Genomic DNA, 16,774 nt, shown 5'->3' on the forward strand with positions numbered 1-16,774 from the left:
TGCATGATTTAATTAGTCATGACGTTTAATTACTAATTTTTTTTAGCTAAGATCTACTTAAGCTAAAAAACTGAAATTTTTCAGATTGACAGTCCAAGGTCCCGAGTATTTACCCTGAAAGTTTCGTACTTCTAGGTCTCATCAGTCAAAAGTTATTTAAGTCTAAACTTTGAATGTGTGCATAATTTAATTAATTAGAATGTTCAATCACTATTTTTTTTAACTAAGATCTACTTAAGCTAGAAAGCTCAAGTTTTTCATACTGATAGTCTAAAGTCCCGAGTATTCACCCTGAAAGTTTCGTTTTTCTAGGTCTCTTCAGTCAAAAGTTACATGGCTCTAAACATTAAATTAACTTAACTTAATTAACTTAATTAGTCATGACGTTCATTCACTAATTTTTTTAACCAAAAGCTACTTAAGCTAGAAAGTTGAAAATTTCCAGACTGATAGTCCAAGGTCACGAGTATTCACCCTGAAAGTTTCGTTTTTCTAGGTCTCATCAGTCAAAAGTTATTTAAGTCTAAACTTTGAATGTGTGCATAATTTAATTAATAAGAATGTTCAATTACTATTTTTTTTAATTAAGAATAAATTTAGCTAAAAACTTCAAATTTTTAAGCCTAATGGTCTAAGGTCCTCAGTATATACCCTGAAAGTTTCGTACTTCTAGGTCTCATCAGTCAAAAGTTATTTAGCTCTAAACATCAAATTAGTGCATGATTTAATTAGTCATGACGTTTAATTACTAATTTTTTTAACCAAGATCTACTTAAACTAGAAAGCTAAAATTTTCCAGACTGATAGTCTAAGGTCCCGAGTATTTACCCTGAAAGTTTCGTACGTCTAGGTCTCATCAGTCAAAAGTTATTCAAGTCTAAAGTTAAAATTTTTGCATAATTTAATTAATAAGAATGTTCAATTACTATTTTTTTTAATTAAGAATAAATTTAGCTAAACACTTCAAATTTTTAAGCCTAATGGTCTAAGGTCCTCAGTATATACCCTAAAAGTTTCGTACTTCTAGGCCTCATCAGTCAAAAATTATTCAGTCCTAAACACCAAATAAGTGAATAACTTAATTAGTCATGACGTTCATCTACTAATTTTTTTAACCAAGATCTACTTAAACTAGAAAGCTAAAATTTTCCAGACTGATATTCTAAGGTCCCGAGTATTCACCCTAAAAGTTTCGTTTTTCTAGGACTCCTCAGTCAAAAGTTATTTAGCTCTAAACATCAAATTGGTGCATAACTTAATTAGTCATGACGTTCATTTACTAATTTTTTTAACCAAGAACCACTTAAGCTAGAAAGCTGAAATTTTCCAGACTGATAGTCCAAGGTCCCGAGTATTTACCCTGAAAGTTTCGTACCTCTAGGTCTCATCAGTAAAAACTTATTTAAATTTTGATAGTTTTTGCTTACATGGACTAGTCGCAGCCGATCTGCTACCGCTTGGTCTTCCCGCAGGTTGTCCGGGAGAGGAAGCGGCCGATCGGGAAGCACGACGTCTCCTGGACGAGGCACTTCTATTCAGCATTTTTTCCTCAATAATTAACGTCCAGGTGACATCGTAACAGCATCTACGTTAATCTGAAACAATAGAAAAGACCAGTTGTAATGATGAAATTTCATCAAAGCAAAATTCCCGCTTAAATTTCAAAAATGTCAGCTGTCAGTGGCAAGTGCCAGGGTTGCCAACTGGCACTTTAAACGTCAGCTGTCACGGTCAAGTGACAGGGCGGGAACATTTAAAAACGTTTAATAGAATTTTCATTAAATCCTGGATCGGATATTGATTTGTCCCTGGAAATAATGGAAACGCACCACCTGCGATTTTAGTCGATCCTGATTGCCAAACTTAAGCAATCCTGGAAATATTCGTCTAATTGCCCGCATCGATTTCCCTGGAAAGTTACTAACGACGTTAACAATTAGGTTTATTAAGTAATTAGGGAAAATGGAAAAGTTACTAACTGATCCTGGAAGGAGCAGGGTCAAGCGGGCCTGGCAAGGCCTTAATGGGACTTCAGGTAGTGTTTGCTTAATCCAGACAATAAATTTCAATAAAACAAAAGAGCTTTATTGATGCTTCCCTGCATACGTCCAAGTTGTTTGTATCGAAAACGAACGGTCGATAGGATACCCGATGCGCGCTATATAAAATAAAATTGTTGCTCCTGTAACGGTCAAATTCTGTTGGAATTTTCTGGAATGGCGCTGTGAGGTTGTCACTATATATCCTGAAAGTTTCGTGGTTGTAGGTATCCTCAGTCAAAAGTTATTCAATTTTAAACATTTTAATGGTGCATAATTTAATTGGTCATGACTGTCAAATAATTATTTTTTTTTGGTTAATAATTAATTTAGCTAGGAAGTTGAAATTTTCTGTGATGATGCTATAATGTAGTGGCTATTTGCCCTGAAAGTTTCGTGCTTATAGGTCTCACCAGTCAAGAGTTATTTAAATTTAAACATCGAATGGTTGCATAATTTAATTAGACATGGCGTTCATTTATTTATTTTTTTAAATTTTAATTAATTTAGCTCGAAAACTGAAATTTTCTGCATAAACTTAATAGGGTACTGTTCATTTATCTTGAAAGTTTCAGTCTTATAGGTCTCATCAGTCCGAAGTTATTTAACCTTAAACGTCAACAGGCCGCATAATTTAATTAGTCATGACGCTCAATTATTAAATTTTTTTTTAACTAACAACCACTTTAGCTAAAAAGCTGAAAATTTGCAGAACGATGCCATAAAACACTGCGAATATACCCTGAAAGTTTCGTCCTTATAGGCCTCATCAGTCACAAATTATTAGGAGTTAAACATTACAGTGAGGCATAATTTAATTGGCCATGTCTGTTATTTATTGTTATTTTTTTTAATAAGAACCACTTTAGTTAGAAAGTTGAAATTTTCTGGAATTATAGTCCGAAGTACTGCCTAATTAACCTGAAAGTTTCGTAACTATAGGTCTCATCAATTAAAAGTTTTTTAATTTTGAACATCAAATTATCGCATATTTTAATTGGTCGTCACTGTCAAATTATTAATTTTTTTTAATTACAAATTAAAATTATAAATAATTAATTAAGAAAATTGAAATTTACTGGAATGATGCCATTGAGTAATGAGTATATACCCTGAAAGTTTCGTTCTTATAGACCTCATCAGTTCGAAGTTATTTAACCTTAAACATCAACACGCCGCATAATTTAATTAGTCATGACGCTCAATTATTACATTTTTTTTAACCAACAACCACTTTAGCTAGAAAGCTGAAATTTTGCAGAACGATGCCATAAAACACCGCGAATATACCCTGAAAGTTTCGTCCTTATAGGCCTCATCAGTCGGAAGTTATTAGGAATTAAACATCACAGTGAGGCATAATTTAATTGGCCATGTCTGTTATTTATTGTTATTTTTTTTTAATAAGAACCACTTCAGTTAGAAAGTTGAAATTTTCTGAAATTATAGTCCGAAGTACTGCCTAATTAACCTGAAAGTTTCGTAACTATAGGTCTCATCAATCAAAAGTTTTTTAATTTTGAACATCAAATTATCGTATATTTTAATTGGTCGTCACTGTCAAATTATTAATTTTTTTTAATTACAAATTAAAATTATAAATAATTAATTAAGAAAATTGAAATTTACTGGAATGATGCCATTGAGTAATGAGTATATACCCTGAAAGTTTCGTTCTTATAGACCTCATCAGTTCGAAGTTATTTAACCTTAAACATCAACACGCCGCATAATTTAATTAGTCATGACGCTCAATTATTAATTTTTTTTTAACCAAGAAGCACTTTAGCGAAAAAGCTGAAACTTTGCAGAACGATGCCATAAGACACCGCGAATATACCCTGAAAGTTTCGTCCTTATAGGCCTCATCAGTCAGAAATTATTAGGAGTTAAACATTACAGTGAGGCATAATTTAATTGGCCATGTCTGTTATTTATTGTTATTTTTTTTTAATTAGAACCACTTTAGTTAGAAAGTTGAAATTTTCTGGAATTATAGTCCGAAGTACTGCCTAATTAACCTGAAAGTTTCGTAACTATAGGTCTCATCAATCAAAAGTTTTTTAATTTTGAACATCAAATTATCGCATATCTTAATGGATCATCACTGTCAAATTATTATTTTTTTTAATTATTAATTAAAATTATAAATAATTAATTAAGAAAATTGAAATTTACTGGAATGATGCCATTGAATAATGAGTATATACCCTAAAAGTTTCATCTTTCTAGGTCTCATCAGTCAAGAGTTATTTGAATTTAAACATCGAATAGTTGCATAATTTATTTAGTCATGACGCTCAATTATTTTTTTTTTTTAACCAAGAACCACTTTAGCTAAAAAGCTAAAACTCTGCAGAACGATGCCATAAAACACTGCGAATATACCCTGAAAGTTTCGTCCTTATAGGCCTCATCAGTCACAAATTATTAGGAGTTAAACATTACAGTGAGGCATAATTTAATTGGCCATGTCTGTTATTTATTGTTATTTTTTTTAATAAGAACCACTTTAGTTAGAAAGTTGAAATTTTCTGGAATTATAGTCCGAAGTACTGCCTAATTAACCTGAAAGTTTCGTAACTATAGGTCTCATCAATTAAAAGTTTTTTAATTTTGAACATCAAATTATCGCATATTTTAATTGGTCGTCACTGTCAAATTATTAATTTTTTTTAATTACAAATTAAAATTATAAATAATTAATTAAGAAAATTGAAATTTACTGGAATGATGCCATTGAGTAATGAGTATATACCCTGAAAGTTTCGTTCTTATAGACCTCATCAGTTCGAAGTTATTTAACCTTAAACATCAACACGCCGCATAATTTAATTAGTCATGACGCTCAATTATTACATTTTTTTTAACCAACAACCACTTTAGCTAGAAAGCTGAAACTTTGCAGAACGATGCCATAAAACACCGCAAATATCCCCTGAAAGTTTCGTCCTTATAGGCCTCATCAGTCAGAAGTTATTAGGAGTTAAACACCACAGTGAGGCATAATTTAATTGGCCATGTCTGTTATTTATTGTTATTTTTTTTTAATAAGAACCACTTTAGTTAGAAAGTTGAAATTTTCTGGAATTATAGTCTGAAGTACTGCCTAATTAGCCTGAAAGTTTCGTAACTATAGGTCTCATCAATCAAAAGTTTTTTAATTTTGAACATCAAATTATCACATATCTTAATTGATCATCACTGTCAAATTATTAATTTTTTTTAATTATTAATTAAAATTATAAATAATTAATTAAGAAAATTGAAATTTACTGGAATGATGCCATTGAATAATGAGTATATACCCTAAAAGTTTCATCTTTCTAGGTCTCATCAGTCAAGAGTTATTTGAATTTAAACATCGAATAGTTGCATAATTTATTTAGTCATGACGCTCAATTATTTTTTTTTTTTTAACCAAGAACCACTTTAGCTAAAAAGCTAAAACTCTGCAGAACGATGCCATAAAACACTGCGAATATACCCTGAAAGTTTCGTCCTTATAGGCCTCATCAGTCAGAAATTATTAGGAGTTAAACATCACAGTGAGGCATAATTTAATTGGCCATGTCTGTTATTTATTGTTATTTTTTTTAATAAGAACCACTTTAGTTAGAAAGTTGAAATTTTCTGGAATTATAGTCCGAAGTACTGCCTAATTAACCTGAAAGTTTCGTAACTATAGGTCTCATCAATTAAAAGTTTTTTAATTTTGAACATCAAATTATCGCATATTTTAATTGGTCGTCACTGTCAAATTATTAATTTTTTTTAATTACAAATTAAAATTATAAATAATTAATTAAGAAAATTGAAATTTACTGGAATGATGCCATTGAGTAATGAGTATATACCTTGAAAGTTTCGTTTTTATAGACCTCATCAGTTCGAAGTTATTTAACCTTAAACATCAACACGCCGCATAATTTAATTAGTCATGACGCTCAATTATTACATTTTTTTTAACCAACAACCACTTTAGCTAGAAAGCTGAAATTTTGCAGAACGATGCCATAAAACACCGCGAATATACCCTGAAAGTTTCGTCCTTATAGGCCTCATCAGTCGGAAGTTATTAGGAATTAAACATCACAGTGAGGCATAATTTAATTGGCCATGTCTGTTATTTATTGTTATTTTTTTTTAATAAGAACCACTTCAGTTAGAAAGTTGAAATTTTTTGGAATTATAGTCTGAAGTACTGCCTAATTAACCTGAAAGTTTCGTAACTATAGGTCTCATCAATCAAAAGTTTTTTAATTTTGAACATCAAATTATCGCATATTTTAATTGGTCATCACTGTCAAATTATTATTTTTTTTAATATTAATTAAAATTATAAATAATTAATTAAGAAAATTGAAATTTATTGGAATGATGCCATTGAATAATGAGTATATACCCTAAAAGTTTCATCTTTCTAGGTCTCATCAGTCAAGAGTTATTTGAATTTAAACATCGAATAGTTGCATAATTTAATTAGTCATGACGCTCAATTATTAATTTTTTTTTAACCAAGAACCACTTTAGCTAAAAAGCTGAAATTTTGCAAAACGATACCATGCAACACCGTCAATATACTCTGAAAGTTTCATCCTTATAGGCCTCATCAGTCAGAAGCTATTTAAACTCCATGCCCTCCTCTCTGTTTTTCCAGTCAAAGATCGCACACTATACCGGTCTGGTCAAGTCAGTTCAATCCCTGTAAATGAACTTTACTACCTTAAAAACATCCTCGTATCGATTTTAAATACGCGACACGATTTAAGTGCATCCAGTCACGTAAAGTAACTTGGATCGGTAATAACCCACTTTCCTTTAAACCCTTTGATGTGCAGGAGTGTCTCTGGAAAAGGGATTTTTATCGGTTTAACCACCTTTAAGGGAGGTTTTAAAAAATGCCAAGACGTTTACAAGGGTTAAACCTGCTTTAGTAGAAGACCTCTTTATAGAAAGACACTTCTGGAACCCATGGATAGGCTTCAAAATCTCTCGGTAAGTCAAAGAACATTGTTGAGTGAACACTTTGAAGGCGAATTTCTCGGCCCCTATGGGCTCAATTTACACGATTCCAACGGTTCTATTATGCATTTTTTCCACTGATTCCAATGAGGCCACTGGCAAGCCTGTAGCTCTCACAATAACCGAGATATGAGGACATTTTGATGAACTCACCTTTGGTTTAGGTCGCAAGAACTTTGGCCTCACTGCACTTGATTTCGGTGGGAAAACTCGCGTTCGCGCTCTCCCGGAAAACCCGGTTCGTTGTGTCCCGACCGAGGGCGACCGAGCGACTGACTGGTCCCGACGGTTTTCCCCAAAGGAAAATGCCAAAGAAAACTCCCTCGACCCCCCCGCTCACCCCCCACCCAACCGCCGAAAATCGTCGTGCGCGGAGTCGGTCCAAATCGAAGAAACCGTGCGAAGTTTTGTTGCGATTGATGGACGTTTTACAACCGGTTTTGACCGCTTTTTGTGTAACCGAAAGTTACGTTTGTCGTAACTCCCTTAAGTTGATTAATTAAAATGGTCTTTTTTACCCCCATAGGAAACGTGAGAGGAGGTTAAAATTGCGTTTTTAAGGGTGTTTGGTGAGGAGGTTTTGGGGTAGCATTTGGTGGTCATTGTTTTACGACTCGGTGAGGTGCTCTTTTGCCAAAGTAGAATTGGATTCCGGTCGAGTGTCGAGGTTTTTATAGTTGCCGTACAGGGTGATGTGGCAAGTGAGTTTTCAAATCAGAGGGTTTTTTGGGGGTTTGGAGAGCGTTTGTGAGGAACGTAGTGAAGCGATTTTTTTGAAATTTATGGAAGTTGATGTCTTGTATAAGAGTGAGGTCTGAAAGAAATTTTTTAAAAATCGGTTTAATGGAAGTGGAGTTTTTGCACGATAATATGTTGAAAAATAGTGATTTTGCAACAGAATTTCTTACTGGTAAAGTGTGTGGGGTGGGTGGGGGGTGTAAGGGTAATTTTGTTAAAAAATGGTTTTAATTTTATACAAAAATAACCCTTTTTACAAAAGATTACCCTTAGCCCCCCACCCACCCTACACTGTTTTCTAATAAGAAATTCTTCTGCAAAATCATTGTTTTTCAAATACACCCTCCTTTCAAATTAAAGGGTTTTTTAGGTATTTAGAGAACGTTTGCAAAAAATCCAGTGGAGCAATTTTCTTGAAACTTATGGAAGCTGTTGTCTTATATGGGCATAAGGTCTGAAAGAAATTCCCTTGAAATTCACCCAACAAAAAATGGAGTTTTTGCACGACACTATTTTGGAAAATTGTGATTTTGCAAAAGAATTTCTTACTGGTAAAGTGTGTGGGGTGGGTGGGGGGTGTATGCGTAATTTTGTTAAAAAATGGTTTTAATTTTATACAAAAATACCGCTTTCATAAAAGACTTCCCTTACACCCCCCATCCACCCCAAACATGTACCCAGTAAGAAATTCTTCTAAAAAGTCACTGTTTTTCATTCATAGTATCCGATCTACAATAATTTTTTTTTTTTTATTGAATGTACAAGTTTGGTATTTTTTTGTGGCATAAAAAAACGTACTGCAAACGACTGAGTTATACCGTTCGAAAGGCCGTTCATTTGTCTTTAAAATGAGATATCACTCATAAAAATCGATATTCTACAGGGTGAGCTACATCTAAAAGTATCCACCCCTTTTTTAATAATGTTCTATCTGAGGCACCTAGAGCTGTATGTAGAAGCGGTTCCGGAAAAACTGACTGGATCGATTTTGCCGAAACTTACACAAATCGAAGCCTTATATGGGTATAAGGGCTGAAAGAAATCCCTTTGAAATTCACCCAACGGAAGTGGAGTTTTTGCATTATAAGTTAGTCAACATTTTGGACTGACCTATTTGATTGGATCTTTTGAAAATTAGTGATTTTGCAAAAGGATTTCTTACTGGAAAACTGTGTGGGGTGGGTGGGGGGTGTAAGGATAATTTTGTTAAAAAATGGTTTTTATTTTATACAAAAATACCGTTTTCACAAAAGACTACCCTTAGCCCCCCACCCGCCCTACACAGTTTACCAGTAAGGTATTCTTTTGCAAAATCACTATTTTTCAAAATAATATGGTGCAAAAACTCCACTGCTGTTGGGTGAATTTCAAGGGAATTTCTTTCAGACCTTATGCCCATATAAGACATCAACTTCTATAAGTTTCAAAAATATTGCTTTACTAGGTTTTTCGCAAACGTTCTCTAAATACCTAAAAAACCCTTCAATTTGAAAAAAGAAAATTTATGCAATAATTCCGTTTTTCATTTACACCCTCTTTTCCTCCCCACCGCCACCCCATACATTTATCCAGTAAAAAATTCTTTCAAAAAATCAGTGTTCAATCAAAATGTACCAGTTGCATGTATAGTTGCAATACAGAGTGATGTGGCAAGTGAATTCTCAAATTAAAGGGTTTTTTAGGTACTTGAAGAACGTTTGCGAGAAACCTAGTGAAGCGATTTTTTTAAAACTTTTGCAGATTAATGTCTTGTATAGAGGTGAGGTCTGAAATAATTTTTTTAAAAATCCGCTTAATGGAAGTGGAGTTTTTGCACGATACTATTTAGAAAAATAGTGATTTTGCAAAGGAATTTCTTACTGGTAAACTGTGTGGGGTGGGTGGGGGGTGTAAGGGTAATTTTGTTAAAAAATGGTTTTTATTTTATACAAAATCACCGTTTTTACAAAAGACTACCCTTAGCCCCCCACCCACCCCACACTGTTTACTAGTAACAATATCTTTTGCAAAATCATTGTTTTTCAAAATAGAATGTATGATCAAGAGATTATTTTATTAATAATATTTAATATAAAAACACTGACTGTTTTTGTATTAAATATTTAGATAAAAAAATTATATTAAATTTAAGTAATATATAATATATACATAATTAACAAATATGAAATAAAAAATGAATTTTTCCTCTAAAATAATTATTTTTTGCAAAAATCCAGTTTTTTATATACACCCTCCTTACCCCCCCACCCACCCCACACAGTTTACCAGTAAAAAATTCTTCCAAAAAATCAGTGTTCAATCAAAATGTACATGTTGCATGTATAGTTGCAATACAGAGTGATGTGGCAAGTGAATTCTCAAATCAAAAAGTTTTTTAGCTACTTAGAGAGCGTTTACGAGAAACCTAGTGGAGCAATTTCTTTGAAACTTATGGAAGTTGATGTCCTGTATAAGCATAAGGTCTGAAAAAAATCCCCTTGAATAAAAGTGGAGTTTTCGCGCACACCAAAGTGCCTTTAGCCCGACCCATCAACGACACTTTCCGATGTGAGTTCCGCTCCCGAACCCACTGTCACTTTGTTTGACAATAGTTGTCACAAAATGCCCCCACTCAAGTGGCTCATCCAGAAAATCCCCACCTCCGACTTGCTATACAAACACGACGATCCGGAGGACTTTTTCCTACCTCAATGGCAAACCGACGCGAAAATCGCACTGGGGTATTTACTCTACCGACTCCTGAACACCGGATTCTTCTACGTGATCCTATACCTGCACTTCAGAGCCGATTTGCCGATCACAAGGAAGCTGATGTTCGTCATATTCTTCACTTACTGGGGCCTGATTGTGAATATCACTTGGTCAGTGCTCAGTCTCGTTAATGCTTTAACGAGGTTTATTCAGGAAGTTGCTATGGATGAACGTGTTGAAGCTGTATCGAGCAACGTTCTTTATAAATGTCAGTTTATCGCGAGCAGTGTTGCCTTTGATCTCTCTTTTGCTGTCAGCGCCGGATACTGGTCCTTGGTGAGTTTTTATGAAAAGAGACCGTTCAGCGTTTCCACCTCTGTCTTGCACTTGTGGGTGTTTATGGTGGCGGTGACGGATCTGTTGGTAACCAGGACCCCCGTGAGATTCGCGCATGTCGTTTACTCGATCGCGTTAAGTCTTATTTACTTACTGTTCGCTTATGTTTATTATAAGTCAGGTGGTAAGTCGATATTAAATGACGCCAAATGTTTGTATAAAATGTTGGACTTTAGCCAGCCGAGGCTGATATGCACTGCGGTGTTTGCTCAAGTTGCTTTTGTTGTTATCGGTAGGTGTATAGCGGTGGGACTTTATCACTTAAGGAAATGTGTATTTAGTAAAACGTTCGGGGGTTCAGATGACCCATTGGGTGAATAAATCACTTTTATTTATTAGAATTATTATTCAATAATTAAACTAATTTAATTTAAAATGATCTATGGTTTTATTAGATTCACTAGGGTGATTTATAAAAAGGGTCTATAGTTCTCTTGTAATTGTCGTGCCAAAAGTTTTTTTTTGTTAAATTATTTAGACACTTCCAAGGTGTTTTCATAATGAAGAAGTTTTTTTAGCAAAAAATGGTTTTAATAAAAAAGGAAGGTGCGTTTACTGAGAACGATCTCCTAAAACCCCCTTTATGATAAATAAAACGGTTCATCCTTGAGGGCCGTTTAAGTGATGAAGCAACGTCCGTCCAAAATGTTGAGCAACTTATCGTGCGAAAACTCTATTTCCAATGAACCGATTTTAAAAAAACTTCTTTCAGACCTCACCCCTATACAAGACATCAATCTCCATAAGTTTCAAAAAAATCGCTCCACTTGGTTTCTCGCAAACGCTCTCCAAGTACCCAAAAAACTCTTTAATTTGAAAATTCGCTTGCCACATCACTCTGTATTGTAACTGTACATGGAACTGCTACATTTTGATTGAACACTGATTTTTTTAAAGAATTTTTTACTGAATAAATGTGTGGGGTGGGCGGGGGGGTGTAAGGAGGGTATATATGAAAAACTGGATTTTTGCAGAAAATATATATTTTGGAGGAAAATTTTGTTTTTGATTTAATATTTGTTAATTATGTATATGCTATATAATAGTTCAATTTGATATAATTTTTTTATCTAAATATTTAGTACAAAAACAGTGTTTTTATATCAAATATTATCAATAAAATAATCTCTTGACCATGCATTCTATTTTGAAAAACAATAATTTTGCAGAAGAATTTCTTGCTAGAAAACAGTGTGGGGTGGGTGGGGGGCTACGGGTAGTCTTTTGTAAAAACGGTTTTTTTTGTATTAAATAAAAACCGTTTTTTAAGAAAATTACCTTTACACCCCCCACCCACCCCACACAGTTTACCAGTAAAAAATTCTTTTGCAAAATCACTATTTTTCAAAACAGTATCGTGCAAAAACTCCACTTCCGTTGGGTGAATTTCAAAGGGATTTCTTTCAGCCCTTATGCCTATATAGGGCTTCAATTTGTGTAAGTTTCGGCAAAATCGGTCCAGCCATTTTTTCCGGAACCGCTTCTACATACAGCTCAGTGTGCCTTAGATGGAACGTTATTAAAAGGGGGGTGGATACTTTTAGATGTAGCTCACCCTGTAGATTATCGATTTTTATGAGTGATATCTCGTTTTAAAGACAAAAGAACGACCTTTCCAACGGTATAACTCGGTTGTTTGTAGTACGTTTTTTTATTCCATAAAGAAATATCAAACTTGTGCATTTAGTACAAAAAAAAAATTATAGTAGATCAGGTATTATGAATGAAAAAACAGTGATTTTTTAGAAGAATTTTTTACTGGGTACAGGTTTGGGGTGGGTGGGGGGTGTAAGGGAAGTTTTTTGTAAAGAGGGTTATTTTATATAATATAAAAACCGTTTTTTAACAACACTACCCGTACACCCCCCACCCACCCCATACAGTTTACCCGTAAGAAATTCCTTTGCAAAATCACTATTTTTCTAAATAGTATCGTGCAAAAACTCCACTTTCATTAAGCCGATTTAAACAAAAATTCTTTCAGACCTCACCAGTATACAGGACATCAACTTCCATAAGTTTCAAATAAATCGCTCCAACACGTTTCTTGCAAACGTTCCTCAAGTACCTAAAAAACCTTTTAATTTAAAAATTCACTTGTCAATATTCAAGAACATGCTTTCAATATTAACTCTTATGAAGCGATAAGACAGTGACGTCATTTGTTAGCCAAGTAGGAACGTCAACGAGTCTTCCAATATTGGTGGACATGATCTGTCTCTGTCTCTCTCTCGTAAAGCGATATAGGAGTGTGACATGTATAGTTGCAATACAGAGTGATGTGGCAAGTGAATTTTCAAATTAAAGGGTTTTTTTAGGTACTCGGAAAACGTTTGCGAGGAACCTAGTAAAGCGATTTTTTTGAAACTTATGGAGATTGATGTCTTGAATAGCGGTAAGGTCTGAAAGAATTTTATTTTAAAATCCGCTTAATGGAAGTGGAGTTTTCGCAATATTATTGTGAAAAATAGTGAGTTTGCTAAAGAATTTCTTACTGATAAACTGTGTGGGGTGGGTGGGGGGTGTAAAGGTAATTTTGGTAAAAAATAATTTTTATTTTATACATAAAAACCGTTTTTGCAAAAGACTACCCCTAGCCCCCCGCCCACCCCACACACCTTACCAGTAAGAAATTTTTTTGCAAAATCACTATTTTTCAACATAGTATCGTGCGAAAACTCCATTTCCATTGAGCGGATTTCAAAAAAAAATCTTTCAGACCTCACTCCTATATAAGACATCAACTTCCATAAGTTTCAAGTAAATCGCTCCAATACCTTTCTCGCAAACGTCCTCCAAGTACCTAAAAAATCCCTTTAATTTGAAAATTCACTTGCCGCATCGCTCTGTATTGCAACTATACATGCAACTTGTACATATAGTATATATTTATTACACATGCATATTTATCATTTTAGTCTAGATATAAGCTAGTTACTTTTGATAATAATAAACTTTGTATTGTAAGTAGATGAACCGTAGACGAATAAATAGAAAATGAAAAATAAAGAGTGTCTTCTCAATTAACTTGACACGCGAAAACTCCACTCCCGTAGGGCCAATTTCAAAGGGATTTCTTTCAGCCCTTATACCTATATGTGGCTTCCATTTCCATTAGTTTCAAGAAAATCGCCCCGGTCAGTTTTTCCGGAACCGTTCCCACAACTGGGAAAGTGCAGCAGCACCTTAAGCAACGAAATTTAACCAGAAGCGTTACTTTAAAGGGAGCATTTGACGCGTCCATTTCCGGAAAACGTCACGGAAAAGAGGAAATGCACCTCCGCATTTAATTATTAAAAATTCCACTGAAAATGGACTGCAGATTTTCTGTTCAAAAAAGAGGGTGTTCCACCCCCTGCCCCCTGGGTTGACACCGTTGCATGTGGCATATCATTTAAAACGAAAATTCCCGGATTTGAGGACGAGGTGATAATTGGATTTCGTGATAACCGAAAGCAAGGAAGGAGGCAAATTGCTTCTTTTCCCTCTTCCCACCCCCCTCCCCAGACCAGTTTCCGATTCGATAATAGGGAAATCGGAAAAAGAGCGACGGCAGTTTTCTTTTGATTGCACCAGAGTGCCGCAATAGAGTCTTGGAAGTCGATTATTGTTATTATTATTCGAGAAATTAATAATGCGGGTCCTGGCCATGGCGGTCCGAAGTTTTGGAATTATGCATGTTTTTTGCAAAATCTATGGGAAATTTTAGAGTTTTTATTTTTGTATCGGGTGCTCCCTTTAAGGGCAAAAAAAAAGTATTTTACACATTTTTTCGAAAAATGACTAATAAAGGAGTTATTAACGTTTTTCGGCTTTGGGGTCAAAACTGGCTAAAAATTGGAAAATTTTGAAAAATTGTCCGAATTAAAAAAAAAAATTTTTGCGGTGGATTCCTCATGAAGATTCAATCAAAAAAGTCTTATACGAAAACTCTCTATTTTCTATAGGAAAGATAAAAAAAAATAAAAAGTGTGCATTATAGAATCTAAAGGGGTACCCCCATGATTTTTCTTTAAAAATCACTTTTTAATTTTTTGCAAAAAATCTATGGGTCTAAGAGAAATATTGTTTATATAAAAGTTGTTTGGAATCATACAGAGTATCTGTAGAAATAAAAATTATAATTTTATTTTTCATACAGTGGGAGAAAATCCCAAAAAACTTCAAAACCAAAAAACTTAATTTTCTCAAAATCTATTGGAAATTTTAGAGTTTTTATTTTTGCAATGGATGCTCCCTTTAAGGACAAAGTTAAAAGTATCTTAGACATTTTTTCGAAAAATGACTAATAAAGGAGTTATTGACGTTTTTTGGTTTTGGACCAAAACTGGCTAAAAATTGGAAAATTTTGAAAAATTGTCCGAATCCAAAAAATTTTTTTGCTCTGTATTCCTCATAAAAAACCAATCAAAAAACTCTTATACCAAAACTCTCTATTTCACATAGGAACGCTAAAAAAAAAATAAAAAGGTTATTTCCATAAGAACCCTTGCATTACCTATGATTTTTTTTTAAAAATCGCATTTTATTTTTTTACAAAAAATCTATGGGTTTGAGAAAAATATTGTTTATACAAAAGTTGTTTGGAATTATGCATTTTATCTTAATAAATTAAAATTATAATTTTATTTTTAATACAGTGGGAGAAAATCCCAAAAAACCTCAAAACCAAAAAACTCAATTTCCTCAAAATCTATGGGAAATTTTAGAGTTTTTAATTTTGCAATGGATACTACCTTTAAGGGCAAAAATAAAAGTGTTTTATACATTTTTTCGAAAAATGACTAATAAAGGAGTTATTGACGTTTTTCGGTTTTCGGGTCAAAACTAGCTAAAAATTGGAAAATTTTGAAAAATTGTCCGAATCCAAAAAATTTTTTTGCTCTGTATTCCTCATAAAAAACCAATCAAAAAACTCTTATACCAAAACTCTCTATTTCCCATAGGAACGCTAAAAAAAAAATAAAAAGGTTATTTCCATAAGAACCCTTGCATTACCTATGATTTTTTTTTAAAAATCGCATTTTATTTTTTTACAAAAAATCTATGGGTCTGAGAAAAATATTGTTTATATAAAAGTTGTTTGGAATTATGCATTTTATCTTTAAGCATTTTACCTTTAAGGGCAAAAATAAAAGTGTTTTATACATTTTTTCGAAAAATGACTAATAAAGGAGTTATTGACGTTTTTCGGTTTTCGGGTCAAAACTGGCTAAAAATTGGAAAATTTTGAAAAATTGTCCGAATCCAAAAATTTTTTTTGCTCTGTATTCCTCATGGAAATTTAATCAAAAAACTCTTATAATAAAACTCTCTATTTCCCATAGGAAATCTAAAAAAAAATAAAAACTGCAATTGCAACTACAAGAACCATGGAATCGGACCTTGACGAACCAAATTGCCTCTAACTCAAAAAGTTTTTGAGGTAAAAAAAACATTTTAGCATCAAAATATTCCAAAAGAAATGCACTTTCTTTAGCAAAAATCCTTTCATGCCAATTCCAACTACTTCTCAAAATATCCTCGAAAAAAGTGAACATTTACTTTAAAAATTGACAAAAAAAAACATGCCTTAACTAAAACTGCTGTAACTCGCAAAGTTTTTAACCTAGAGCGACGTTTTTACCCTCAAATCCATCCTCGGGAACCATATTTTATTACGGTAAAAAAACTATTAAAATATTCCCAATAATTCCCAACTTATCCCCAAAAATACATACGTAATGACTAGTCTTCAAGGTCTGTTATCGAACGTAACATCCCTTTTTTTTAAACCCCCATTACTACACTGGAATTATATTTAAAAGGGTCGGCCTACATAAGCCACTACTACGTCTTCCCGTGAATTTAACGAGAGTATTATCCCTAGGGAGCGTCATTAAGTC

The 16,774-nt window shown here is 33.5% G+C and overlaps 2 protein-coding genes across 5 annotated transcripts in view; one reads left to right on the forward strand and one right to left on the reverse strand.

Moving 5' to 3' along the window:
• LOC126747863 (uncharacterized) overlaps positions 1-16,774 on the reverse strand; it is a 97,679-nt gene that overhangs the window by 16,403 nt on the left and 64,502 nt on the right. For 3 of the 4 annotated variants that reach the window (XM_050456774.1, XM_050456773.1, XM_050456771.1), the window contains exons 1-2: positions 7,218-7,351; positions 1,428-1,595 (exon numbers count right to left, since the gene is read on the reverse strand). In XM_050456774.1, the coding sequence (XP_050312731.1) occupies positions 1,428-1,542 (115 nt within the window). In that variant the 5' untranslated portion in view covers positions 1,543-1,595; positions 7,218-7,351. Of the gene's footprint in view, positions 1-1,427; positions 1,596-7,217; positions 7,352-16,774 lie in introns of those variants that run through there. The other variant, XM_050456772.1, reaches the window with a different exon arrangement.
• Positions 10,312-11,268, forward strand: LOC126747869 (uncharacterized). Its single transcript, XM_050456785.1, has one exon. The coding sequence runs from the start codon at positions 10,404-10,406 to the stop codon at positions 11,208-11,210; it is 807 nt and encodes a 268-aa protein (XP_050312742.1). The 5' UTR covers positions 10,312-10,403; the 3' UTR covers positions 11,211-11,268.

This window comes from Anthonomus grandis, chromosome 20 (genome assembly GCF_022605725.1).
Source record: "Anthonomus grandis grandis chromosome 20, icAntGran1.3, whole genome shotgun sequence".
Classification (NCBI taxonomy): Eukaryota; Metazoa; Arthropoda; class Insecta; order Coleoptera; family Curculionidae; genus Anthonomus; species Anthonomus grandis.